The sequence below is a fragment of the Cucumis melo genome, chromosome 12, assembly GCF_025177605.1.
Source record: "Cucumis melo cultivar AY chromosome 12, USDA_Cmelo_AY_1.0, whole genome shotgun sequence".
Lineage (NCBI taxonomy): Eukaryota > Viridiplantae > Streptophyta > Magnoliopsida > Cucurbitales > Cucurbitaceae > Cucumis > Cucumis melo.
The window spans coordinates 817,192-843,102 of NC_066868.1; the positions used below are offsets into that span (position 1 = coordinate 817,192).

General features: G+C 32.4%; 5 protein-coding genes across 12 annotated transcripts; 2 read left to right on the forward strand and 3 right to left on the reverse strand.

Annotated features, from left to right (window-relative positions):
- The first annotated feature begins 3,540 nt into the window (after positions 1-3,540).
- On the forward strand, positions 3,541-4,896 carry LOC127144432 (zinc finger protein CONSTANS-LIKE 16). The gene is made up of 3 exons (XM_051080363.1): positions 3,541-3,903; positions 4,057-4,203; positions 4,629-4,896. The coding sequence occupies exons 1-3, from the start codon at positions 3,604-3,606 to the stop codon at positions 4,656-4,658; spliced, it is 477 nt and encodes a 158-aa protein (XP_050936320.1). The 5' UTR covers positions 3,541-3,603; the 3' UTR covers positions 4,659-4,896.
- Positions 4,897-9,908: 5,012 nt separating this feature from the next.
- Positions 9,909-12,614, reverse strand: LOC103497042 (probable protein phosphatase 2C 26). 4 transcript variants are annotated; one of them, XM_008459100.3, is made up of 11 exons: positions 12,419-12,611; positions 12,134-12,185; positions 11,962-12,041; positions 11,737-11,821; positions 11,488-11,558; positions 11,298-11,377; positions 11,103-11,200; positions 10,496-10,619; positions 10,323-10,405; positions 10,158-10,206; positions 9,909-10,076 (listed from the first exon to the last, which is right to left on the reverse strand). In XM_008459100.3, exons 1-11 carry the CDS (start codon positions 12,559-12,561, stop codon positions 10,024-10,026), a joined length of 918 nt encoding a protein of 305 aa, XP_008457322.2. In that variant the 5' UTR covers positions 12,562-12,611; the 3' UTR covers positions 9,909-10,023. The 4 variants fall into 4 exon arrangements, with proteins under 4 accessions (XP_008457322.2, XP_050936322.1, XP_050936323.1 ...); XM_051080365.1 differs by lacking the exons at positions 12,134-12,185; positions 12,419-12,611 and having other exon boundaries at positions 11,298-11,381; positions 11,962-12,027; XM_051080364.1 differs by lacking the exons at positions 9,909-10,076; positions 10,158-10,206 and having other exon boundaries at positions 10,323-10,400; positions 12,419-12,614.
- A 171-nt stretch (positions 12,615-12,785) lies between these two features.
- Positions 12,786-13,642, forward strand: LOC103497044 (uncharacterized). Its single transcript, XM_008459101.3, has 2 exons — positions 12,786-12,937; positions 13,028-13,642. Exons 1-2 carry the CDS (start codon positions 12,898-12,900, stop codon positions 13,495-13,497), a joined length of 510 nt encoding a protein of 169 aa, XP_008457323.2. The 5' UTR covers positions 12,786-12,897; the 3' UTR covers positions 13,498-13,642.
- A 493-nt stretch (positions 13,643-14,135) lies between these two features.
- On the reverse strand, positions 14,136-17,565 carry LOC103497045 (uncharacterized). Its single transcript, XM_008459102.3, has 10 exons — positions 17,124-17,565; positions 16,293-16,378; positions 16,075-16,141; positions 15,805-15,947; positions 15,645-15,693; positions 15,406-15,543; positions 15,221-15,301; positions 14,952-15,128; positions 14,701-14,787; positions 14,136-14,598 (listed from the first exon to the last, which is right to left on the reverse strand). The coding sequence occupies exons 1-10, from the start codon at positions 17,328-17,330 to the stop codon at positions 14,536-14,538; spliced, it is 1,098 nt and encodes a 365-aa protein (XP_008457324.2). The 5' UTR covers positions 17,331-17,565; the 3' UTR covers positions 14,136-14,535.
- A 2,096-nt stretch (positions 17,566-19,661) lies between these two features.
- LOC103497046 (shewanella-like protein phosphatase 1) lies at positions 19,662-24,683 on the reverse strand. Of its 5 annotated transcripts, none has more exons than XR_007816057.1 (10): positions 24,415-24,682; positions 24,201-24,301; positions 23,926-24,039; positions 23,595-23,804; positions 23,031-23,166; positions 22,494-22,666; positions 21,351-21,439; positions 21,132-21,201; positions 20,207-20,457; positions 19,662-20,099 (listed from the first exon to the last, which is right to left on the reverse strand). XR_007816057.1 is itself a non-coding variant. In XM_051080367.1 (10 exons), the coding sequence occupies exons 1-9, from the start codon at positions 24,611-24,613 to the stop codon at positions 20,368-20,370; spliced, it is 1,203 nt and encodes a 400-aa protein (XP_050936324.1). In that variant the 5' UTR covers positions 24,614-24,683; the 3' UTR covers positions 19,662-20,023; positions 20,364-20,367. The 5 variants fall into 5 exon arrangements, 4 of the variants coding, with proteins under 4 accessions (XP_050936324.1, XP_050936325.1, XP_008457326.2 ...); XM_051080367.1 differs by having other exon boundaries at positions 19,662-20,023; positions 20,364-20,457; positions 24,180-24,301; positions 24,415-24,683; XM_051080368.1 differs by having other exon boundaries at positions 20,364-20,457; positions 24,180-24,301; positions 24,415-24,683.
- Between the last annotated feature and the right edge of the window lie 1,228 nt (positions 24,684-25,911).

Consider the following 25,911-nt stretch of genomic DNA (forward strand, 5'->3'; position numbering starts at 1 on the left):
TGATCTCTGTAAATTGTAAAAAAAAATAGAAATATTTAATTGAATAAATAATTTAAGTAATTATACAATATTTAAATATGTACCAGATGACCTACGGTTGCTCCTGGTCAAGTGATGTAGAGCATCGTAATATTATTAGGGGCTCTTGCAAATTTAGCAAAATTAATTTGATAAATTAGGTCCATAGCACACCACTTTTAGATTTGCAAAAATGGAAAAATTCAAGGCCAACCCACATTTGAAAAAAGAAAAATTAGAAATCTACCCACGATAATTATCAACATTTTCACGCATCACTTGATGTGTTGTTGATACACTTGTTATGCTTTGCTGATACACTCGATGAATTAAATAACACTTGATACACATCATTGGTTTGATACACTTGATATGTTGTTGATACATTTGTTAAACTTTGAAAATATACATAATCAATTAAGGACGCTTGATGCACTAAGCATGATATATTACATTATCGATACACTTGATTAGGTTTAATACACTTAATAAGTTTGATATATTTATACACTACTGATAAACATTTTATACTTTCACCGATACACTCGACAAATTTAATACACTTGATGTAGTTCATATGTTTGATACCCTTTATGTACTGTTGGTATATTTTCTATATCTACCGATACACTCGATTGATTAAAATACACTTGATACACTCGATTGATTAAAATACACTTGATACACTTAATATATTTCACTAATACATTTTGATACATATTATAAGTTACATCATTCATATACTTAATAATACTACATCGAATTGCATAAAATTTGAAAAGAATGGAAATCATGTAGTAAGTATATCAACCAACTAATACATATAATATAAGTACATCACAACACTAATATACAAAACTAATACAAAGTGGGAGAAAAAATATGAGATGATTAGGAGAAGAAATAAGTTATTGAATGATAGTTTGAGAATAACTAATAAAATATTTAAGATGGAATGTATTTTAAAAAGTGAGAATGTTGTCGTGTTTGAAAGCAACCATTTGAAATAAGTTTGAAGAAAGAACTTAGATTTAACAAAAATGATGATCGAAAAAAAAGGAGATAAAGATAACGGAGATTGAACGGACGATAGTTTTTTTTAGAGAACCTACAGAGAAACCAACCGAAAAATAGTGTTTGAGAAAAACAAATATTTTTTTTTATTAGATTAATTTTTTTTATTATGAATACAAATATGATATAGAGGTTTACAAAAAAGAAGAGAAAGTGGAAGATGAAGTATCAAAGGGAGATGATCAATAAAGAGAAAAGAATGTTTGAGGCAGTTTGGAAATAATAAAGATTTTAGAGTAGAAAATATCTCTAAAATATTTTAGAGATTAAAATTTGCCATATTTGCAAAATTTAAAAAATATATGTCATAATTACTAAAATCTATTCTCATAGTGCTACCTAATACAATTTCCCATATTATTTTACCCATGGATGTAATCTTGAGTCACATTCATATCAAATTGCTAAATCGAAACTCTTATTGCCATAAATCTTCTAAGAAATCGCCATCGCACTACTAAATATGCAACCTTGTCAGACCAACTTGTAACTCTCAAGTCAATGTTACGTGAGATATTTTGTTTAAGGCTGAATTGTCTGAGCACCCAATCGGGATTGATGGTCCGCCATATATATTGACCGTTATTACAAAATTATGTTTAACAAAATTATGCTTAATAATTAAACATAAATCTAAATTTCTTAAATTTAACAAAATCTAACAAAAATTAAAATAATTATAACAAAATTATCTTTAATTATTTAACCACAAAACTAACCAAATTTAACAAAATTATGTTTAACAGAACTAATAAAATTTAACAAAGCTTAATTAATTAAATATAAATCTAAACCTTTTAAATTTAACAAAATCAAACTTAACAAAACTAATAAAATTTAACAAAATTATGCTTAATTAATTAAAAATAAATCTAAACCAAATCTAACAACAATTAAGATAATAATAACAAAATTATCTTTAATTATTTAACAACTAACAAAATTATGTTTAATAAAACTAATAAAATTTAACAACAATCAAAACATTAATAGCAAACTTATCTTTAATTATTTAATAACAAAATTAATAAAATTATGTTTAATTAAACATCAATCTAGAACCCTTTCATTTAACAAAATCTAACGATAATTAAAATAATGATGATAATAAAATTAAAAAAAAACATACATTCTCATCGATGAGGGAGATCTAGTACTTCTTTAGAAAAAAAATAAATTTTGTGAAAAAAAATAAATTAGTGGTTCACTGGAAGAAAAAAGAAAGAAGAAAATATGTAGGGAAGAAGAAGATTGGAAGGAGATTTAAAGCGAAAATACGTGAGGAAGAAGAAGATTGGAATGAGACTTAAAAGAAAGAAAATACCTAAAAGACCATTCATGCATGACAGAGGAATGATTATTCACATTCCTTATATGTGTTGTTTTTAAGATCGGACATTTTTTTTTTAATATAGGTAGGTCTGGTCTATATTTAAATAAAAGATCATATTTAAAAGGAAATTGGAAAAAATAGCAAATTTTAACAAACTATTATAAAATATAGTAAAATTTTAGATTTTATTAATGATAGACATTGATAACATGATATTGGTAGAATCTAAAATTTTACTATATATTATAAATATTTTAGTTTATTTTTCTATATTTAGAAGTGTCTTGTCTTTAAAATCTATATTTTTTAGATGATGTGATTTGATAAATACTTAGAATTTTTAGCTTTGAGTTTTTTAAAATGTGGATTTGCAGTTTAACTACAGCTTCTACTTAAGGTTTTTTTTTTCTATTTCCTTTATTTTCTTTTCTAAACTTTATCACTTACTTTTCAAATATTTTTTCAAAACATAACCCACCTTTTCAAAAACAAAATAGTTGTTTTCAAAAAATCAATTTCGTTTTTGAAATTTTGCTTAAAATTCAAATGTACTTAAAAAAAGAAAAAAAAAGAAAAATAGAAAACTTGCCAAAAAAAAAAAAAATTTGGTGAGAGAAATAAAAAACATAATTTTTAAAAACAAAATGAACTATCAAATCAATTTTAGAGTTGACTTTAATTTAAAAAGTATTCCTATTTTAGAGTTGACTTGAATTTTAAAAAAATTCCTAAAAAACTAAACCAATACAACCAAAGAATCATTGAGAAAGTAATTTTTGTAAACTTCATTACATCAAACATTAATAGACCATACTACAAAGTATACCACTAATTCTATCTTTATAGATATATTAGTGAACCTAAAAAAACACTTTGAAGTAGCATACAATAAATAAATAAATAATAAGATGACTATTTCTAGATAAAAAGATTTCTGAGGTACATATATAGCTCAATTATTTATTTTTACTAAAAATTAAAAAAAAAAAAAGTTATTTATATTTTTTAATTAATTTTTTAAAAGAATATGTTGGAGACTTTTGGATGAGGAAAAGAAAAAAAAGAAAAAAAAAAAAAAACAAATAAATAAATAAGGTGGGTGGGGGCTTTGTATATATTGGAATTAATAAAGGTATTCCCAAAGTAGAAAAAAAAAAGGGTTTTTTTATTTCTTATTGATGGAAGAGAGAGAGATGTGTTATAGTTGGTTAGTGAAGAGCCCAAAGAAAGAAGTTCAACAATTAGTTCCTACACCTTCCATTTGGGAAGATGATTTCAGAGCTTTTTTCGACCTCGCTGACGAAGAAAACCCCCCGCTGCTGCATCAGCCGGACTGCCATTTCCAGGACGTCAATGTTATGGAAAACAACAAGGTTTCTAATTTGAATTTAAATCTTAACTATGAAGAGGTTTTGGAAGCGTGGTCTGACCGTGGATCTCTTTGGGCCTCTGCGTCCGACCCAACTCACGTTCCCTATGTAAGTCGTCATTCCCTCCTTCATCTCCGTTTAATAATTATTTAGTTGTTCCTGTGCTTCTTTACATACTAAATAATACTACTTTGAAGAAGAAAATATATATTAAAGTTATTGATAATGTTAGGTTGAATTAATATATATAAATATATGTAGATGGGAGAGGTTCCAATAATGAGAATGGAGGAAGAAAGAAGAAGAAGGGTGAAGAGATATAAGGAAAAGCGTCACACAAGAATGTTCTGTAAGAAGATAAGATACCAAGTTCGTAAGCTCAATGCAGACAGAAGGCCTAGAATTAAGGTCATTCTCTTTACTTATTTATTTATATTATACTTCTTTAGCTTTTATATATATATATATATATATATATATATATATATATATATATATATTCATCATTTCATTACCAAAATTATCATTTCATTTTCTCTACCTTATTCTGTTTAAAACGTTTTCAAAAAGCTGATAGTACTGATGGAAGAAAAATAGGTTGTCTGCTTAAAAAAAATAAAATAAAGGGTTAAATATGATAAAAGGACGTAAGAAAAGTATAAATAAATAGTAGCGATTAACAATAATAATGTTAGTTAATTAACTAAAAACGCAGATTCAAAATCAACATGAGAAAGTTTATGAAAAATGTTATTTGGGTATAATATATATATATATATATATATTCCATTGATTTGAAGAGAAATTAAAGTGCTTTTTTATTTGACACGCAGGGACGTTTTGTGAAGACCGATTATTGTTGAATGAAAGGAAAAAAAAAGTTGAAAAATATCTCAACACAAAATAATAAAAGTGTATCTCCAACTTTTTCTTTCACATGATTCTTCTTGAAAATATCTAAAAAATTTATGCACTTAGAACCTTTGTGTGTGGTGTGGGGTTTGAATTTGAATAATGGTGTGGTGTGGGGGTCTCCTCCTCCTGCAGCAGGAGGGACCCCAACTTTGTCCATTACATTGGTACACTCTTAGATTCACCATATCTTTATTTCTATTTAACTAATCACTCTCTCAACAAACCTTAAAATTGTAACAACACCACACTTGCCCTATCACCCTTTTAAGTGATTAAGTGTGAGTGTGTTACATTTGGACACCCACAATTATATATTTTACACAGCTCTTTGATGCAAATGTTTCCTAATTTCAAATGCTCCTCCTTTTGGGATGAACTTTGGTGTACTCCACCACCAAGAACATCATAATTACATATTATTCATACTCCTTTCTTGAGGGGAAAATATAAGTGGCCATCAATCTCAATACATCTCGTACAAAATATAAGTAACCAACCAACATGAGCCTAATTCATCTGACATCTGTTAGATGTCCTAGGTTCAAATCCTTCTATCTCATATTGTACATAAATGTCTTCAAGATCAAATATTAATTCAATTCTCTTTTCTAAAAAATGGTCACAAATTTTTCTTATCGAGAGAATTGAATTTGAAGTTTGTGTATTGATAGACTCTAAAATTTTTGTGTCTAATGAAACCTCAAACTTGAAATTCTAAATTGATTGAATAAGATGTTGAATCCTATAACATTTGAGAGTCCAAAGATTATTTATAATATAACTAAAATTTATATTTAATCTTTAGAGAAAAATCTTCACAGGCGCGCGCATATATATATATATATATATATATATAAAAGCACAAACTATTTCAATTCTTTCTAATAAAAGTACAAAAAGATTTAAGCAAAGAACTTTTTCCATGTGATTGAAAGGAATGTAAGATATTTCTTTTTTTCCATTTTGGTTTTCTAACTTTTGATGGTCCTACAAAAGCTGCCAAAAGTGAAAGAGCTATAATTATTTTTGTTCACATTAATGAGATTCAGAAGGCAATAAATAAATTGTTCACAATTATCATATGCTTTTAATTTTTGGGTCCTTTTATATATATATATATATATATATATATATATATATATATATATATATATATATATATAAAATGAGAAATTCTCATTGTGAATGAGAATTTAACAATGCCTTAATTTTTGGCATATATATATATATATAGGAATAAGGCCTCTCCACATCTTATCATGCATCCCTTTATTGCTTTTATAATAATAAAAATAAAAATACAAACTAATTTTTTTAACTCAATATTGAACAAAAATATACATTATTACAATTGATTTTTCATATAACCTACCTATTTTGTAAACTTTGAAATAATTAATAATTTATCTTAAGTTCTCATTCACAATGAATGAGTATATGAATGTCTACAAGATATTTGTGTTTCACACCGAACTAATTTTAGATTTTTGTTAAAAGAGATTCATGAAAATTAATTAGTAGAAGACTAAAATATAGGTTTTGGCATGGCATATGAAAGTAGATGTTAAACCAAATGATCTATTAGTTTAAAAGTTTAAAATGCAATAATATGAGTTTAAAAGTTTAAAATATAGCTCTCGTCATGTTAATTACCATATGGTTGAGTTAACTAACAATTAAGTATAAATATCTAATACGATCCATAATTCTTTTGGGTTGGCAAAGGTTTATAGAGATGCAATTTTACACAAAGGCCTTTTCATAAAGTCATTATTCAATTATTACCTTTTTGAAACCAACCAATAATATCATACTTTTCCTTTGTCAACGTATTTGCTCCTTCATGTACCAAATTATCATTTTGTTTGATCCAATGGAACAAATAAATAGTTCTGTTAGACTGTAGATTCTAATTTTGACCAATGACCATTTCTCACTTTGGACGTATAAAATAGAAATAATTTAATTTATATTTCATAGTTATTAGACAATATGGAGGTTTTTAATCAATATTCATCAATTACTGTCTCGAATATTAATTAATTTATCACATGAAATGTTAGTACAACCTTAGTTATGTGAATAATGAGAGTCAAAATTATTAGTATGATTGACAAAAAAATTTCAATTATGATCAATCTAAAAACATATAGAATTACGACAATATAAGTAAAAGTAAATAGAGTGTATTCCAACTTCACAGTTTAGAAGTAAATGTGTACTAAGTTCACCATTTAGGTCTCAAGTCATTCCACACATCATCAAAATAGGTCGACTTGATGAATCTTGCCTCCTTTTTGTAAATGGCACCTACAATTGCACTACTTTTCTTTCTCTAATTTGTTTCTTTTTACATTGTTTTCAAGAAATACTTAGCTTTTTGGGTAGTGATGGGCAAGCATGAGTCATCTTAGGCCTCTTCTTCTTCTTCCTCTTTTTTCTTTCTCCATCTTTCCAACCTTTTCCCTCTACCTACCTCTATCTATGGATGCCGTCACCGTCTTTTTTTTTTCTTTTTCCTTTATTGTTGACACTGGAAACTTGCATATGCCTTTTATGCCCCCTTTGACTCACTCCTACAAAAGTACTAGTGTCATGTGACCAAGGTGTATTCCGACACTTCAATTAGTACATAAAACTTGCTTACTCCTTGATATTGTTATATATATATATATGACAATTAATAAAACTTGTCTTTAGATACCCAATTGGGAATGCATGTGATACAAATGCTACCTTTAAGATTGTAGAGTATCAAAACAAGCTCAACTCAACCATTATTTTACTTTGACGAAACTCTACGAGTTTGGCTGGTTGGCTTGAAACAGGAGGGTTTAACTATCTCTTTTGTGACGCAAAGACTCCTACACAAACTTCTGTCCTCTATGGTCTTGGGTCTATATGTAGATAATTAAGAATATAGAGTTGAAAGGAGGAAGAAGGCAACGTGTATTTGTTTAAATTTGTTTGCATAAGCACATACAAGCATTTTCATCTATAAATTTAAGTATTTAATGCAAAAGCTTCAAACCAAAACTCAAATATGAAAGTTTCAAAGAGAATATTATCAAAACAAACTTATGGTTCAAAGATATTTTTCTGAGAAATGCTTGGCTTGACACAACGACGTAAGAATTCCAATTGCATACTCAACCAAATAAAAGTTCAAATTAAATTTGAAAATTTAGGTTAAAAACTGACTCCGTACGCCACTCATAAACAACAAACAACGAATTTACCCTAATTTATCTTCACCTCTGCAGTCATTTTCCGATGGCCGGAATCCACGTGGTAGCAATGTCGGCAACCTTCTCGATGCCATACAGAGCCGATACTTTTGCCCGAATCCAGCGATTACCTTCTAATTGGTTTGGTATAATATTCATTGTAGTATACTAATAGCTATAATCACTTTCAGAATACTTCACACTTGACATCCATATGAAATAATCCAAAATTACCCAAATTATGGACTAATTCACATTCTAAAAGAAAAGGAAACCTATTGTCATGAATTAGCCATTAACAGCTTAAAAGAGAATTCCTTCTTTCTCTTCGACCAAATGTTAATGGGGTAGTAGAATTTTGAATCCAACCTTTAGACCAACTTAATCTGATCTATTGAGTTGTCATTCATGAATCATGAGAGATAACAAAGTCTCAGTCCGAACACATCAGTTAATGAGAGTGTTAGCCAATCCTTCAAAAAGTTCTTCAAGAGAATGATAGTAAAGTCGTGGAGAGATAACAAAGTTTGGCACAGTGACTTTGTGAGCCGCGTCTAGGATTCTTTTTCTAAGCGTTCGGTATGGTGTATACTCATCATAGAGACGTCAGTGCTATGATGGAGGGATTCCTCCTCAATCTGCCTTTTGAGGCAGAGAAAGTGGAACCTACGTCAGTGCTATGATCGAGGAATTCCTCCTCAATCTGCATTTTTAGGAGAAAAGGAAACCTACATCAGTGCTATGATCGAGGAATTTCTCCTCAATTTGCTTTTCAGGGAGAAAGACCGGTTTCATTGGCTTGCTAGAGTGTGTAGTTTTGTGGGGTGAGCAGAAATGTAGGTCATTTCAGGGGTGTGAAAAGGGATCCTAGAGAGCTTTGGTTCTTAGCTTGTCTTCATGTTTCCCTTTAGACTTCGATTTCAAAGATATTTTGTAACTAGATTACTCATGATTGCCCATGATTGTTTCATGAAATTTGTTACTTTCTTCTTCATAAAAAAAAAAAAAAAAAAAAAAGAGTTAAAAGGTTTGCGATGCAAATGCAGATCACGTTGATGAAGTGGATCAAATTTCAGGACTTTCTTCGACACATAAAGCAGATCTTCGAAAGGTGATTGAAGAGAATGATAGTAAGTCATGGAAATTATCTAGAATAGCATATCAAGCGTACCGAAAGCAGACTGCTTACTATTCACTTCTTTCTATGAGTTTGAACCCGAAATGATGGAAACTTTAAACTGGAATTTCCAATTCCTATCTACCTGATTGGTCCTGCTATACCCTATTTTGAACTTGAAGACAGACCTCGAGTAGGTAATAACGATGACTACAATGATCAACAATGGTTGAATTTCCAACCTCCTAACTCAGTGTTGCACATTTCATTGGGAAGTTTCCTTTTGGTCTCAGCTTCCCAAATGGGTGAAATAGCTTCTGGACTACGAAATAGTGGTGTTCAGTTCTTATGGGTGGCCCGAGGGGAAGCTCCTTGGTTGAAGGAGCGATGTGAAGAAAAGGGACTAGTAGTGCCACGGTGTGAACAATTGAAGGTCTTGTGTTATTCCTCAGTAGGTAGATTTTGGAGTCATTGTAGCAGGAATTCAACTCTGGAAGCTGTATATGCAGGGATTCCTATGCTCACAAGTCACATTTCTTCTATTTTTGGATCAAACTCCCAACAGTACCCACAATGTTGAAGATTGGAAGATTGGGTGTAGGGTTAAAAGAACCAAGGTTGGAACTGAAACATTAATTGTAAAAGAAGAAATATCGGAGATTGTCCAAAGGTTTGGATCTCAGCATGGCTTTGATCTAGTCTATTCTACCTAATACTTGGGATTCTCAACCCAATCATCCCCTAATGTTCTGACTGTAAGATAATGTGTTGAACCGACTGGCCTTTTTACTTCACTGTTGAGGGTTGGGACCACCTTGTAATGCGGGTGCATGTAATTTATTATGTGACAGATCTTTGATGTAAGAATTATGCTGTATAATAAATAATTAGTTTACAAGAATGGATTGTGGAACCATATTATATACTGAGTTGCATTTCATCGTAACCTTCCTTGAGAAAATGATAAGATCACGTGCTCACTACCTGACCGACGACCACAGTGATATCATCAAGCTTTCCCCCTGTTCAGAGAGAGAAAGGTCTAAAGTTAACTACCAATATAAATTCATGGGAATCTTACATTATATGAGTCAAATTCTTGCCTGTAAGCTTCATTCCCAGCATTTTTTTCCAGAAAGGAACATCATAACCCTGTGAAAATTTAATGTGAAAAAACTTAAGATATCCATTGAAAGGAAGCCAATAGAGGAGGTGCAAACTCTGGAACCTCACACATTAAACTTTTTATGCTAAAAAACGGATTTTACCTTAGATCTAGCCTCTAATGAATATGGTGATTCAAAGGCTTTATCCGCTGAATGACTACTTGCAAGGTTAGCCAGTGCCTTAGCTAGCAACAAGCAACAAATTAAACATGGTCAGGCTGATTGAATGATTAGAGACAAACCTTCCAACAGAGAGTGAACCAGATACCACATACCAGCCTCACCGACATCAATGTATTTGGTTGCTGTTGCAACAATCTCATAGTCAAAAACATTATCAAAAAGACCATCCGAACCCATAACTAAAATATCTCCCTCTATTAGCTCCACATTGCTAACCTGTTTGCAATATTAAAACATGATATATTTGTTGATCTCAATGATCATGGTGCAATTACAGATTTTATATAGCTAAGGGAAGTAGTAAAGTAACCAAAACATAACCACGTAGCACCAAAAACTCATGGAATACTCCTTAGTTTATGATTTGTTCATGTAAATTAGGAAGTACCAAGTCCTTTGAGTGGGGAAGATAATTGGTCATACATACAATGATCACAAAAGTAAAACTGCTCGTTTTATCCATTTCAGTTATCCATTCCATCCTTCTGACAATATGCCATGTAAAAGTTAAGAAACGCTTCTTTTGAAATGTTAGTTTATAAGAACATTGTCACTTCTTTTCACTTCTACTTTTTCATATTGTGGAGAACTTTGCTGGTGGAACAACGGAGAAATGTAGAAGTTGACAGAAAAATAAATGTAAACCTCTTTGTGATTAGACTTCAACAAAATCAATATAGATATAGAAAATCATCATACCGTGGCATCAAGGAATGTCTGGCCAACCCGTTCAGAGCTAAGTTGATACGGGCAGTCAAAGAAATGCTCTTGTGGAGACGTGGAAAATATAATTTGACCTAAGGAAATCAGGTTTATGTTTATATAAAGAAATTAAGATTCAGAACCAAACAGTTGAAGCTGAATGCAAATAAAATTAAACATTAGTGGCAGTACCTTTACGAATGACCTTTAATCCACAATCTCCAACATTAGCAATTTTGAGCATGCCATCCCTCTCCATCATTGCAATAATTCTGCCTATCCCAGTGAAAGGAAAGGCTAAGGTAAATCATAAAGCTTAAAAGTAGCAGGTGCATGCTTCTAATCAAAATTCATATAATTTTAAGTGGATTGGAAGATTTACACAGTAGCTGAACCAGTTGCAGAGGTAGCAGCATGAGCCTTTCTCAGAAGAATTTGAGGGTCGTTATTAACCTGCTTAATTAGCACATCATAGATTTGTCCATTACTGAAAAATAAGATAGAAAGAAAACACCGCATTGTCCAAGAATAAGAAACTACAATAGTAATCAAACTCTTTCCATTCTTTAAATTATAAAGAATTTATAAACCATACAAGCAACTAAGTTAAAGATGGTTATGATGATACAACCTCATCGTCATTCCCCACCAAATTTGAAGCGTTAGCCAAGAACTCTCGAGGGAACAAAGAAGGATCTACATTTTCTTCAGCCCAACTAGGCAAGAAAACAATTCAAGAACAACCATAATTGAACGAGATATTAATTGGAATATACTAATCTCCAGTATATGAAGAGAGAACAAGATGAATTAATCAATAAAATAGATTTCTCAATCTCAGATTCTCAACCCATACCCAGAGACACCATCAGCAACAGCAATAACTCCTCCAGAGTAGCTACTGACAAAGAAAGCATCCTCCCCTCCAGTGAGTGCCTTGAAGCACACGAGAAAGATAAGAAAGTCAAGAGTGGGCATTTTATTTGTTTGAAGAAGGTTAATGAAAGGCTGCTGCAGCCTAAACTCACCTTGTTGGGGTGTGGAATGAGATGAGTTCCAACGCACAACGACATTTCTGATCTAAAATCAAGAATATTAACAGAAATAGCTCAGGAATTGGTACTAGGTAGGACATGGAAGATAGAATTAGAAACAGAAAAAGTACGTCATAGTAAGAAAGTAACTGTCACCGCAATTGGTAATACATCCACATAAATCTGAATTTACACAACAATGAAGGGAGAAAGAGGATTGAAGCTTCAATTCGGAAAGAGATAAATTCCAATAGGGGAAAAAGAAGTAGAAAAACATACCGGACATGGTGGAGCTGAGGTGGAGCACAGAAGAGCAAAGTCCTTCTGTCCGAAGATTGAGTGAACTTTGAAAGAGAAAAGGAAGGGAGAGGAATGAATGGTTGAGACTGAGGAACAGAGGCATGGAGAGCGAGTGCCGCCATTTCCCGCTTCAACCTTTCTCGCGTCTCATCTCTCACAACAACAATAGCAAAATCTATTCTTGTGGCTTCGATTGAAGCTTAGTTTTATAACTAATATTTGTACATTCATGCTAATCTCCACGAGCACCAGTGGTCTAGTGGTAGAATAGTACCCTGCCACGGTACAGACCCGGGTTCGATTCCCGGCTGGTGCATTTCTTTTTCTAAAAGAGGAATATATTTTAAAAAGAAATTTTGCCTTTTCTATTGTTGTCGTTGCCTTTAGATCCTTATGATTGGATGCTTTGGCGCAGAATACCCTAATTACCCATCGTCGATGCTTTTTCCGATTACAGAATGAATGCAACGTTGAATTCTGGAATTGTTTTCTCTGAAGGTACACGGAGATTTTTTTTTTTTTTTGTGTTTTCTGTTCTTCCATGTGATTCAATTTTGTTGAGTTCTTTGGTGCTGATGTTTCTCGCAGACATAGTCGATGGTAGTGATTCGGATACGAATTCAGCTGAAGGATCGGATTACTACGAGCCGATCTCGGCCATTGATGGTGAAGAATCCGATATAGCTGAATCAGAGGACGAAACCTACAGCTCTGATACTCATTTCCACCAGTTACCTAACGGATGCGGTGTAGAGAATGCAGTTTCGTCTCTTACCTTGAACGACGATGTGGAGAGAAGGTGTAGCGATGACGAAGAGGAGGAGAGGATGAGAGAGGCTTCTGATTCGGCGATAAGAATGGCGTTTAGAGAGGATGAAACTCGGCGGAATGCACCGCTGTCGCTGGAGAATACAACGAGAATTATGGAGGCCATGCGGGGCATCTCGTTTGGTGGCTCTGCTCCAGATTGGACTCGGATTGTTTCGGAGGATCGTTGGATTGATCAGCTTCGAAGGCTTAGGCAAACGCCTACTGTTTCCAATAGTATCAGGAACTGATAAATGGAACGTTTGGCATTTCAAAATTCAGATCCCTTCTTCTTTTTCTTCTTCTTCATCATCATTCCTTTTGTTTGTTAAAGAATTATCCCATGACTCTCTGGATTATCCTCATGAATAAAGGATCCTTCTGGGTTTTGATTCACGAACAGTTCCTCCATTTCTCAATCCTACCCCGATTTCTTCCATATATCATAAATTGAATGTCATTCAACATATGCTTAGAACGAGTTTAAAGATTCAAATTTGTGGTTTCCTGATGAGTTAATCTTGAAAGAATTCCGAAGCCATGACCTTCAATGAGCTGCTTGCTTGATTAAAGCTCTTGAAGCCACGATGTACTGATTTCTGTCAAACCCGGCTAGAACCTGATGATGAAATGGTTCCCAAAATAGGCTCAAAATAGAGGTTAGGGTTGCCATTACTAACCTATTTGTATTGATGTTGTTAGATTCAAACTCTTTCCCCCTCCCCCTTTGTTTCTCGAATTCTTGCTTCCAAATATGTAATATTGATATCGATGAAGTTGAAACAAATGCTTAGTGAAAATTTGAATTGTCACTCTGTCGTCTTCGTCTTAGCTGTAGGTTTCAATGTTGTCTAAGTATTATTTTTTAGTACAAACTATTGAAGGCATGTTTGAGAGGATTTAGTTTAATTGCTTCCAAAAAAACAAGTCCGATAAGAATACAAACTGAACTAATTGAAACAATTTCAAACAAATCAAAATTGAAAAACCAAACCAAATACAGACCCAATTCAAATTTGGACTCATTTTGCACATTATTTCTCATGGAAAGCTTCCAACTATGATGAATTATCCTAGTAACTAATACGTAAAGATTATTGTGCATTTGTTTAGAAACTTGCAACTCTAGAACTAATTGTAACATCCGGAGGAAAATGGGGCTGAACAACGAGCATTGCACTAATTTATGTTAGATGCTTTTTGCAATGATGGATGGGGAGATGGACAGAGCAGATAGGAAAAGAAACTCTGCAACCATCAGTGAGCTGTTTGCTTCAATCTACACTTCATTAAGCTGCAATATTCTCAATTTCTGCACTTTTGTCCACTCTCTTGACAATCCCAGCTATAACCTATTGACCCAAAATAGGTAACACTTGTGAGAATAACCCAAAATATATTTTACCTAATATAAGAAAAAAAGTTGAGTTAAAATTGATGTGGAAGTTTCATACCTTTCCAGGGCCCAATTCATAACTCTTCTTCAGCCCCTTGGAGAGTAGAGTTTTTACTGTTGTTTCCCATTGAACAGGAGAAGTCACCTGTAGTTTTGAAACGGGAATAATGAGCAATGTCAGCATTCATTGACATACAGAAGAAACTACCTGATCTTGTCCCCTAAACAAACTGACTCATGTGTCGATTGGTTGTTTTACGCCAGATGCCAAATGTATACTTCATTCTGAATGTTATGAGTTAACTTTACCTGACGTGCCAAAATTTTCTTGATTGTGTTAGGATCTGCATGTGGCTGTGCGTCAACATTGGAGATGACTGGTATTTTGGGAGTTCTAATCTCTGTTGCTGCAAGTGCAGATTCTAATCTTGAAACAGCAGGTTCCATGAAACTAGTATGGAATGCACCTGCTACAGCTAGACGAACCTACAATACAGTGGTGCAGCCATTGCCATGTGAGTTCTAACAGGAAAGAAATATATTAGCTTCAGATATTAAGTTTGGCATAGGACAGATACCGTCATTCGAGCTTTGAATGACTTTGCCTTGGCTTCCACTACTTCTATTCCTTTAAGACCTCCTGATACGGCATAATTTCCCTGTGATGGTAGCAATACCTTACTTGAGAATGACAGTGTAACTATGCTAATGAAATTTAAAACATACAGCTTGTTGAGCTGAAGGGTATTTAAAAGAACCTTACAGGACATAGGAAATTTGCTATCTGAACTTTATCGGCTTCATCGACTTCTTGATTAGCTGCATCACACAGCTGTTGAACCTTCTCTGAGTCTAACCCTATGATACTGACCATAGCACTTTTTACACCATCAGCAGCTGCCTGAAGGGAGTAACAGGAGAATTCGTTTACAGTGACTACAACAACATGCACGCCGCAAGATGAAGTAGAAACATATCCACTACCCAACTATTTATGTTTACCTGCATTGCCTCGCCCCTCAGTTTGACCAGCCTGAGTCCATCCTCAAAACTGAAAATGTAACAAAAACCATTAGAACATTAAACTTGTTTGATGCTATTTACTGGACCAATAATCTATACATGCTAGTGGGTACGGATTACAGTCAGTCTGATTAGATACCTGAAAGCCCCTGCAAATGCTAAAGCAGTATACTCTCCCAAGCTTAGACCACAAGTGACATCAACAGAGTCAATTATTTGTTGGCCTCCATCACGTGCACGAAGTAGCTCAACTGCAGCTAGACTAGTGACGTAGATAGCTGGCTGCAATTGTACAATCAATTCAGCAGGTTCAAAACCTTAAATTGAATGGTGGCTTGCACTGCCATCCCCTGACTATAAGTAAATAAAATCAATCTCAGAGAAGACTGAATAGTACAAGACAAAGCACCTGACTTATAACAGTTGAATCTAGTTTCTCCTTTGGCCCATTTGTGCAGACATCAAGAAGATCAAACCTACAAAGAAAGACTAAGTAACATTATACCACATGGCAATCATTCCTTTAATTGGTCATCTGAGATGAGTATCAAGACAACTCTCAATGTATGATTGACCTTGAGCAGGCCCATGCAAGGACTAATGCAAGATGGAGGAATACTAATATACCCTAAAATATCATTTGCTCTCTTGAACAAATCAGCTGCAGCAGGAACACTTTGAGATTCCTTTCCCATGCCCACAGCTTGTGCACCCTGACCAGTGAAGAAAAGAAAAGAATTCATAAAAGAATAAGAAAATCATAACTACTGTCCAACATCCAGCTTCATGATATATGCGGAGATAATTATGAAATGTTGAACAATAAGAGGTAAATCTAAGACAATAGACTGGTTCTTATCCTTGATCAACGTATAAGCCATTATATGCATGCCACCTGGACATGACTTAACAAAAGAAACCTTCATAAAACATGACTCAGCAGAGACACTATAGAAGGTAGACTACTTGATTCTCTTGCTATGGGCATTGGGTCTATAGTTGTACAATGCAGGACAATGATAAACTCGTTGGCTACTGCTTCCAAAGAACTGAACTTTCATATCCTTTTTCCAGGCTCGTCTTTCCTTAGCCTTCAACTCTCATGAAAATTGAAGATGACTAGTCAACACCATTTTTGTAGAATTTCCAATGATGCAGAAAAAGGACTGTCTTCTGTTTCTACCACTGCTCGTGACATGTTCCTTTTATGAAAGATGAATGACAAGCTTTGCTTTGCACACGCTGACTCACGAAAAGAAGAAAAGAAACAAACGAACACGAATCTACTTTTCCCATAAAAAAGCAAGAAATTATTTAGCAAAATCCATATCCACAACCACATTTCACAACTGAAAATTTTCACTTTCAATTCAAAACAAAATTCAATGGAGTGCATAGTGTAAGTAAACACCAAATCAACAAAAACAAGGGAAACCCCAAAAACCAGTACGAACTGACCTGACCAGGAAACAAAAAAGCAGAAGTGGGTTTGTAATCCAAGAAGAGGGAATCATCAACCAAAGTCTGGGATCCAACAGAAGCGGTCATGAAAACCCTAGATCGAGAAACGGATGCAGTGCGGAATCCATTTCTGAAAGAGGTGGATGCATTGAGAGGGAATTTCTTGAGGGGAATAGTGGAAGGGAGAGCGAAAGAAGAGGCCATGAGGGGGACGAAGATCAAATTGGGAATGTGAAGAGGAAAGGTAAGGATAATTTGATGGAAGAAAAAATGGAGGTTTTTTGTAGTGTTGAATGGAAATGACAAAGGTTTTTGCGGAGTTCTCAGAGTATAGACGTTGTGAAGATGGGGAAAATCCAATAAAAACCGCTCAACTGCCTTCTTAGTTCTTACTATTTAAAAGAGAAAAAAAAGAAAGAAAGAAAGAAACACTTCTAAAATCCTTCAACCAAATTGATGTTAAAATACAAAAGTTACCTTTAAAAATCAATTGGTTAAGTGAACTAATCTCATTTTGGTTGTTATGTAGTATTTTTATTTTCTTCATATTTCTAAACTTGAGGGGGAAAACACATTTTCATTTATAGAAGAAAAAGTTAAATAAATAAACAAAAGTTAGATTTTTTTTCTTCTCTTGTCCACACTCTTACCTTGAGGGGTTTGTTTCTGCTTTGTAAACAAAAGATTTATGTTTTAGTTTCCAAACTTAAAAAAAAAAAAAAAATGACTTTGTTAACTGTTTAATGCAATGATGAGATGACTTCTATATTTAGATGACTAAATTCTATATTCATCTTATTAATTAAATCGGTCTACTGTGATAATATTGTATTAACAATTTCATAGAGCTTATTTTTCATATGGGTTGTTATTTTCTAGTTCATTTTTACCTTACTACGGATGTTAATATCATTGTCTCATTACTTTTTTCTTTTCTTCTTTTAATTCTACTCAATTTTCTTCTTATTTGTTTGGAGATTACGGTTTAAAAAGAAGCAAAAACAAAAACAAAAGGGTGGGAGAGGGGACATGAGAAAGTTAAGCTTTGGAAAAAAAAAAAACAAAATTAGTTCTTGGATTTATTTGATTCAAGCGTGTTGATTATGTTTCTACGTTGATACAAAAACTTTATAGAATAAATTATTACAATGTTTGATTTATTTATCAATTTAATTAATATGATGAATTTAGAGTTTGGACATCCAAATATAGAAGTCATATCATCATTATATTAAAAAATTAACGAAATTATAACAATAAGAACCAAAGTAAGCTCATTTTAAAAGTTTGGAGATTAAAACAATTTTTTAAAAAAGTTTAGATATCAAAATAGAATAAGATACACTATTTAGGGACCAATATAGAATTTAAACGAATAAAAGAATGATTTGATATGTTAATGAGTTTTCGTTTCAATAGAAAATAAGGGAAATTCAAATCACAAACTTCAAAGGTATATTTGATTTGTCAACTGAGCTAGGATTTAGCACAATAATAATTATTTAATGTTTAACAAATACTTAATCACATTAATTTAATGGGCTTTAATCAGTCATTCATTGCAATTAAATTTGTTATATGATGGAATAGTTGATCAATATTAATTTTTAATATCTCATTAACTTAAAGTTTAACTAATTCTTTGCAAAGGTTTATTGTTGGAGTGTTTGAATTATATTTTCAAATATTAAATTTAAAAGTTAAGATATTTTAAAAAAATTATAGTATTCGGAAGTTGCTCAAAAATGTTTTTCTTAAGTAAATTATTTTTTTAAATAAAATAATTTTCACATAAACGAGTTTAAACAAAAATGGATTTCTTGAAGAACATTTTTTTTTCTTAAGTCAATAAAAAACGAAGCTTACATATCTTTGATTTAGAATTGTTGAGATAAGTATATGTTTGTATAGGCAAGAGAATTAATCTTTTACTTACCAATTTTATATATAAAAAGCTAAAATTAAATAATTACTTTTTTAGTAAAAATTGGAGGTTATACATATGTGCAAGTCTAGGTAATACTTAATTAAACCTAAAAAAGAACATCTAATATAGTCATAAATTAAATTTAATATAACTTAATCTATTGTTGTATTAATTGTTTATTTAATCCTCTTTTAAAAAATAAAATAAAATATATATTTTTTCTATTCAACATTCATTAAAAGTAATTTAATAATGGCAATGACATACTTGGAATGTTGCAAACTAACAATTCTGAAACTAACATCTTCTCCATAAATTTCGGGGAAACTTATCTATGTCTTGTGAAACTTTGCTCACTAATCCATTTGATCATTTGTCTATGAAAGCACTATCGGTACGCTACAATACTTGAAAGATACAACACCGCATATTTCTTTCTTTCTTCATCTCAAGCACCTCAACCAATCTCTAAAAAGTCTGATAGATCGACACAGGTCGGCAGTAAAAAAAGTGTAGCAATATGTAAGTGGAACCATGAACTATGGCATTCTTATTCACGGTGTGATGATCGCATACGAACAAGAAATCCAAAACATCAAACCAACGAATTCAACAACTGATGATGTATTATATTACAAATATGGTGTACTGTACATATGAACAAGAACAACTCCCGTGGAAGTGGGTTTCAATGGTTAAAATTCAGTGTTTTATAAAATCAGATTGACTGAACACTGAAGTAATGGAAGGGATAGCATTGAGGTTGATTTCTTACCGGAAGTCATCAAGGCATCTCTGCTGCTGCTTCTACATGTGCTCGTCTTGACGTCATGAATGTAACTGATTGTGTTTCCATGAGATGTAATAATTTTTGCAAACAGCAGAATCCAAAGCTGAAGGATAGATGACCTGAGGTGTATCTAAATTCTAAACCACACCACATAAAGGAAACATGATGCAGATTCTTCTTCTGTCAAACACAAATTGTAAGGTATTTAAGACTACAGTTGAATTTGGCTTCACAATTTGTTAAGCTTCTGATTGTTCTGATGAGAAATAAACACATATCATTATTAAATGGCCAAGAAGTTAAGAAATTATATGGTTTCTTGCAACAACAACAAAAAAAAAAAAAAAAAAAAGAGGAAATTACATGATTTTGAATACTTTTGGTATTTCAAAGGTTACAGCTTTCAAGCCCATTGAACCAGAAGACACTGGACCAAGAAATCGTTCTAATTTCTGTTTTAATTTGCGAGAAATATGATGAAGGAGAAAGAGATGGTCTTTAATTTATGGTTTATCAATACCTTGCTATATATAGTTAACAACTTGAAGTTCCCTACTAAATCTATCCCTCTTGCTCCGGATAACTCTAGCTTTGTCGTCTCTGATTTCTAGTACCTTGTAAAAGTAAAAGGTATTGGAAATATTAGTGGGTAGTCAGAAATAGGATTTATAAACAATAAAGAATGATGCATAGTTATTATTATAATCTTATACTTCGTCACTTGCAACATCTCGGTCCTTATAATTTATATGCAACTATGATATCAAGAAATCACGTTAGCTTTCACATAACCACATTATATTTTCATTACTTTTAACTAGATAACTGATATTGAGAACTAAACTAGTTCACTAATAGAAGTAAGAAAAAATAAATGGAACAGGACGAAGTATTGAGAAAAAAAGGTTGAATGTTGTAGAATCCAGGTATTGGCATTGTAATATATACAAAGAACTAAGGACACAGAAAGTTTGCAATGAGTTTAGAATAAAATGAATCAATGGATGTATATACCTAAAATCAATTACGACGTGGCCATTAGGCGTATTCACGTTGTTAGAAATAGTGGGCTTGGATCATGTTGAAAGCCCAAGGATAGTTGTGATTTACTTTAACAGTAACTTTTTATTTTTTAATAAGGCTCGTGTTGCCTATAAATATTTCCTCCTTGTACTTTTATTATCATACGAAAATAATAAGAACTATCGGCATCGTAGTTTTTCTCCTTGTACTAAGGTTTCCACGTGAACTTGTGTTTGTTATACGTCTCTACTTTCAATGCACATACCTCAGGTCTCGAGTGAAGAACTCCACTAGACATCCCAACATCAACTCGCCAAATGCTACAATCATATTTGCTACAAGAAAAAACCAAACTGGGTAAATATAATCTCTTCAATGAAGACCATAACAAATTGTATAATGCCTTTATTTAAAGATAAGAAAGATCTAAAGTTCATGTTCAGATGAACAATAGCAAAAGATCTCTCATGTCTCATGGTCATACCAGTTTACTCCAGCCATTTGAGGAGTGTGGCCTACAACCATTGCCTTCGCACCAACTGCTTCTAATGTGTCTTTGAGAATTGAATTTATCTGTCAAGAAAAATAACGTAGGTTGTTAGGATTTGAATGCTTATGAAGTTTCAGAACAGATAAAAGAGAAAAGAAAAGGGATAGAAAGACTCTGCATAGCTATGCAAGCGGCTCAACCAAAACCCTACATCCACCTGATATGAAGCTCTTTCACTTTGACGAGAATGCGGTCAAAGACACAAACACTCTCGTTCATTTCACACATTTTATATATTTTTAATAAGTCAAAGGGTGTTATATAGTACTTGTTGAGTAAGTTACTTTTCCAACGGAGTCTATACACTGATTTACATAAGAACCCAACCTCCAGTACGTTTCAACCTTCGACAGCAGAGTGATTATTTGTAAAATAAATGATATTGATAGACCACCAATTAATAAGGTCTACACTTGCAAAAATAGGAAAGTGAAAGGGATAGGCAAAATGATGTAATTTGTAAAGAATGAGAGTCGTGGGTGAGAACGTGTATGAATCCATATATCTGTTAATTGTAAAAGAAAAAAAAAACCATCTTTTGCATTTTGCTAAGTAGTGCAGGGAGTCGGGAACTCTCAAAACTCCCTTGGCTTTGCCAAATTAGTAACTACATAATTCGAGTTATACCTAAGAGCAGAAATGAATGTTTATTCCTTAGGGGCAATTGCAAATATAACAATCAGATCCAAAATTTTTGTAAGTATAACACAATGTAAAAACTTTTTTTTTGCAAATACATCATAATTCAGATCCAATTCTTAAAGCCTATCAGTGATAAACGATATCGATAAGAGGAGTCTATTAGCGATAAAATCTATCACTAATAAAAGTCTATCAACGATAGAGTCTATAGCTAATAAATTTTGCTATATATGCAATTCTTTTAAATTGTTGCTATCACTAAATCGTTAATATTAGTCCTAAAAGTGATACTCATTGCAATTACCCCATTTCGTAAGTATAACCAAATTCATTAGAAAGCTTAGTGGGAGGTCTAGTTGTTTTCTCTTAACAAAGCATGCCTGTTGCCAGTTGCTGAATAAAAAGCTGAGAAGAAGTCTAAGTTTCGAGGATTGCCTGTTCGCTCTCGAAGTCTTCCAAATCTCCAAAATCTCTTGAGTATAATCTGTTCCATACAACACTATCATAGCCCCTAGTTGCGATGAAAGGAAAGGAACTATTACTACTTTCATCAAGGCCCTTCATCCACTGGGATACTTCCCGGTTCATCCTCTCGATGCCATATGAAACTGTGGAAGGACCAATATTCCTGTCAGACATTTCAATTTTGAAAGCATAAAATATCTTGAATTAGTTTGAAAATAAGATATCGGATACTTGCAAATTTGTCTTATAGTTTCAATCAATTTTAACACATCCTCCATGGTCCAAAAACAATCATCTAACTTAATAATAATTTGAAAAACCTTTTAGGTACCATAAGAATTGCATCTACCTGTTGAGATGACACATTTGCAAAAGGATGAGAGGGAAAAAAGGGTGTGCGTACTAAGAAGAAACACTTCATTTTATACTACAAATAATGTGTTTGCTATTTTTCATTTTTGTCAAAATAAATGCATATTACAAAACGAGTAAGAGCACTCAGTTTACCATGGTGAGGAAGAAGACCACCATGACAGAAGACCCAGTCATTAACTTTAAGAACAACTGCTTGTCTTGCCAACTCACGTGCCAAACGACCACCGGGTCTAAATAAGATTGATCTAGCAACCACGCCTTTTTGCTTCTGACAAAATTTTGAGTATAATCGTAATCAAGAATATCCAAATATCACAAGTTGAATGAAGCCAAACTTGTTAGCATCATGCTAACTTAATATGTAATCAAACATGAGAGAACATGGTTACACAGAGAACGGGGGTCATTTATATACTTGGCCCAGATCTTTCAGAATATTATTGTATCGAAACTCGTTTACATTGATCAAAATCAACACTAAGTTTTGAAAAAATTGAGTTCTTTTGATCAAATTGATCGCCCGGCTTCAAGGTCATTTCTTATATCATTCTTATTGGTTGCAGTAATTTCTATATAATTATTATATTTCCTGCATCAGGGCAAGGTGAGAATTGAAACGTATTTGTTACGTGCAGTACAGTTATTCTAATTAAATAAACTAACAAAATAAGACAGATAGATAGAGCCATTTAGCACCTTCACCAAATTCATAGGACCCCAAAAGTTTTGTGATTTCCTCTGATCTTTCCACCTTTCTGAGACTTGGATCCAATTAAGAAAAGCCTCCTCAAAGTGATCTCTATAGTCTTCCATGTATTCCAAGAAATTCAGACACTCATCAAAAGCCCCAGAATCAACATATCTGAAATCCCCTTCCACATTCATAGTCTCGTGATTCCCATTCACCTGGATATCCAGATTGAGCAGTAACACAACAAAAATAATAAGACACCCTACAACGTGAGTCATCGAACTCAAGAACTATTTTGATTTTTGAATTAGATTTTTCATATATTTCAGCACAAACCTGAAAGACTGCACCACCTTGGGCTCTTGCTTGGACATCCAATGATCTCAATAAAGACAATATGGCTATTTCATCTTCTCCTCTGTCCAGTATATCTCCAAGCTGAACCAACACCTAGACCACAAGAAAAACAGCCTTGAAGTTATGCAATACTATGTTTTGAATGGGAATTCAAACCTCTTGCAAATACTATTATAAACGTTACTTTTGGATAAAGTAGAACAAGTATGAAGGAAGTTAAAAAGTGTGTATACAAATAAGAAATAAAGAGAGACCGTTTGTCCACCAGTCCACAAGTTGCGAGTGTCAGAGCCCAATACACCAGCCATCTCAAGCGCCAATCTAGTTTGTTTAAGGTCTCCATGCAAATCCCCAACTACATAACCCAACAGTACACAAATAGAAAACAAAATAACAATAAGAAGAAGAAGAAGAAGAAGAAGAAGAAGAAGAAATGAAAAGTGGTGAAAATGAAAATGAAAAACTAACCAGCAACGATTCGGCGAGCAGGAGCAGAGACGAAAGTGGGAGGATTTCCAGTGACGACGATAGGCTTTAAGGTGTTACTACGATTAAGAGAAGAAGAAGAAGAAGAAGAAGAAGGTAATGAGGAATCGAAGAGAGTAGGAGGTTGGTGTGAGGAAGAAGGAGGATGGAAGGAATTGAGATTGAGGCAGAGTGAAGCCATAGAGTTGAATGGAGAGAATATGTTAAGTGACGCATTGGCATTGGCATTGGCATTGGCATTGGCTCCAATGAAATCAAACAATTACATAAAAAACTTATGATGAGAAGAAGATAGTGTGTTGGTCGCCACATATTTTTCCTTTAGTTTCCCCCTTTTTTTTTCTCTCTTTTATTTTCTGCCTCATCTTTTCTTTCTTTTTAAATTTTTAAATTAAAAACACCCCCTTGGCTCCTCCAACATTTACCAATCCCTAACCAACTAATTTAATCAACTTTTATCACCTTTACTTAACATTACAAATTTCTTATCAACTCAGCATAATATATATACATAATGTAAATTAAAATTTTAATATTGATATATATATATATATATATATATATATATATATATACATATATCGACATCAACATAAACACCAAACATTTTAAAACTTACTAACACCCAAATAAAAAATAGACTCAAAAACCAAAAAAGAAAATACTAATTTTGAACCATTACAGAAAATTCTCTTAAAAAATAATATCCTTTTTTAAGAAAAAATATGATTTGATAAAATATTTACCCTTTCTAAAAGGAAAGAGGTCAAACTAATTTATTTGGTTAGTTACTTTTATTGTAATTAAAGATTATCCCCAAATTTTAATACAATTAAAAAATATCCATATCGTTAATAAATGGACAAAAATTATAAATACTTTGTTTCAAAATCATCGTTACAAACCTCATAAAATAATTTAAAGTGTTCTTATCATTAAATTAGTGATCAATTTATTTGAAGTCATATTGAATGGAAAAAGAATATTCAATACTTTAAAACCGCATGCTTATCTACTCTCAATTTTTTTTTTTCACATAAATACTTTGATTTTTTTTTCCAATTGACTAATTTTTTTTTGTCTATGGTTGGTCAATGAAAATTTTAAGTTAATTAAAACATTAGAGTAACAAAAGATCGCCCGTAAAGTTTGAATCTCTTATATTTTTATAAAAGTGATAAATAATCGATATAAACATTTCATACAAAGAAATATATCATCTTAGATAAAGAATCTTCTTAACTAAATGGATAGAGTAATTTAGATTAAAAAAGATTGATAAAGTCTTCATTACTATAAATTTGGTAAAAGAATTAATAATGCACACATGTTTTAATGTTTTCTCCTCTCATATCAGTGGTTCTCAAATTTATGGTCAAAATGTCAATTTGTCTTTATTATTTTTCTTGACATGTCTTTCTTTCACAGTTTAAACTCAAACATACAACTTCGTTAAGAAATTTAAGTCTTGAAATTTCT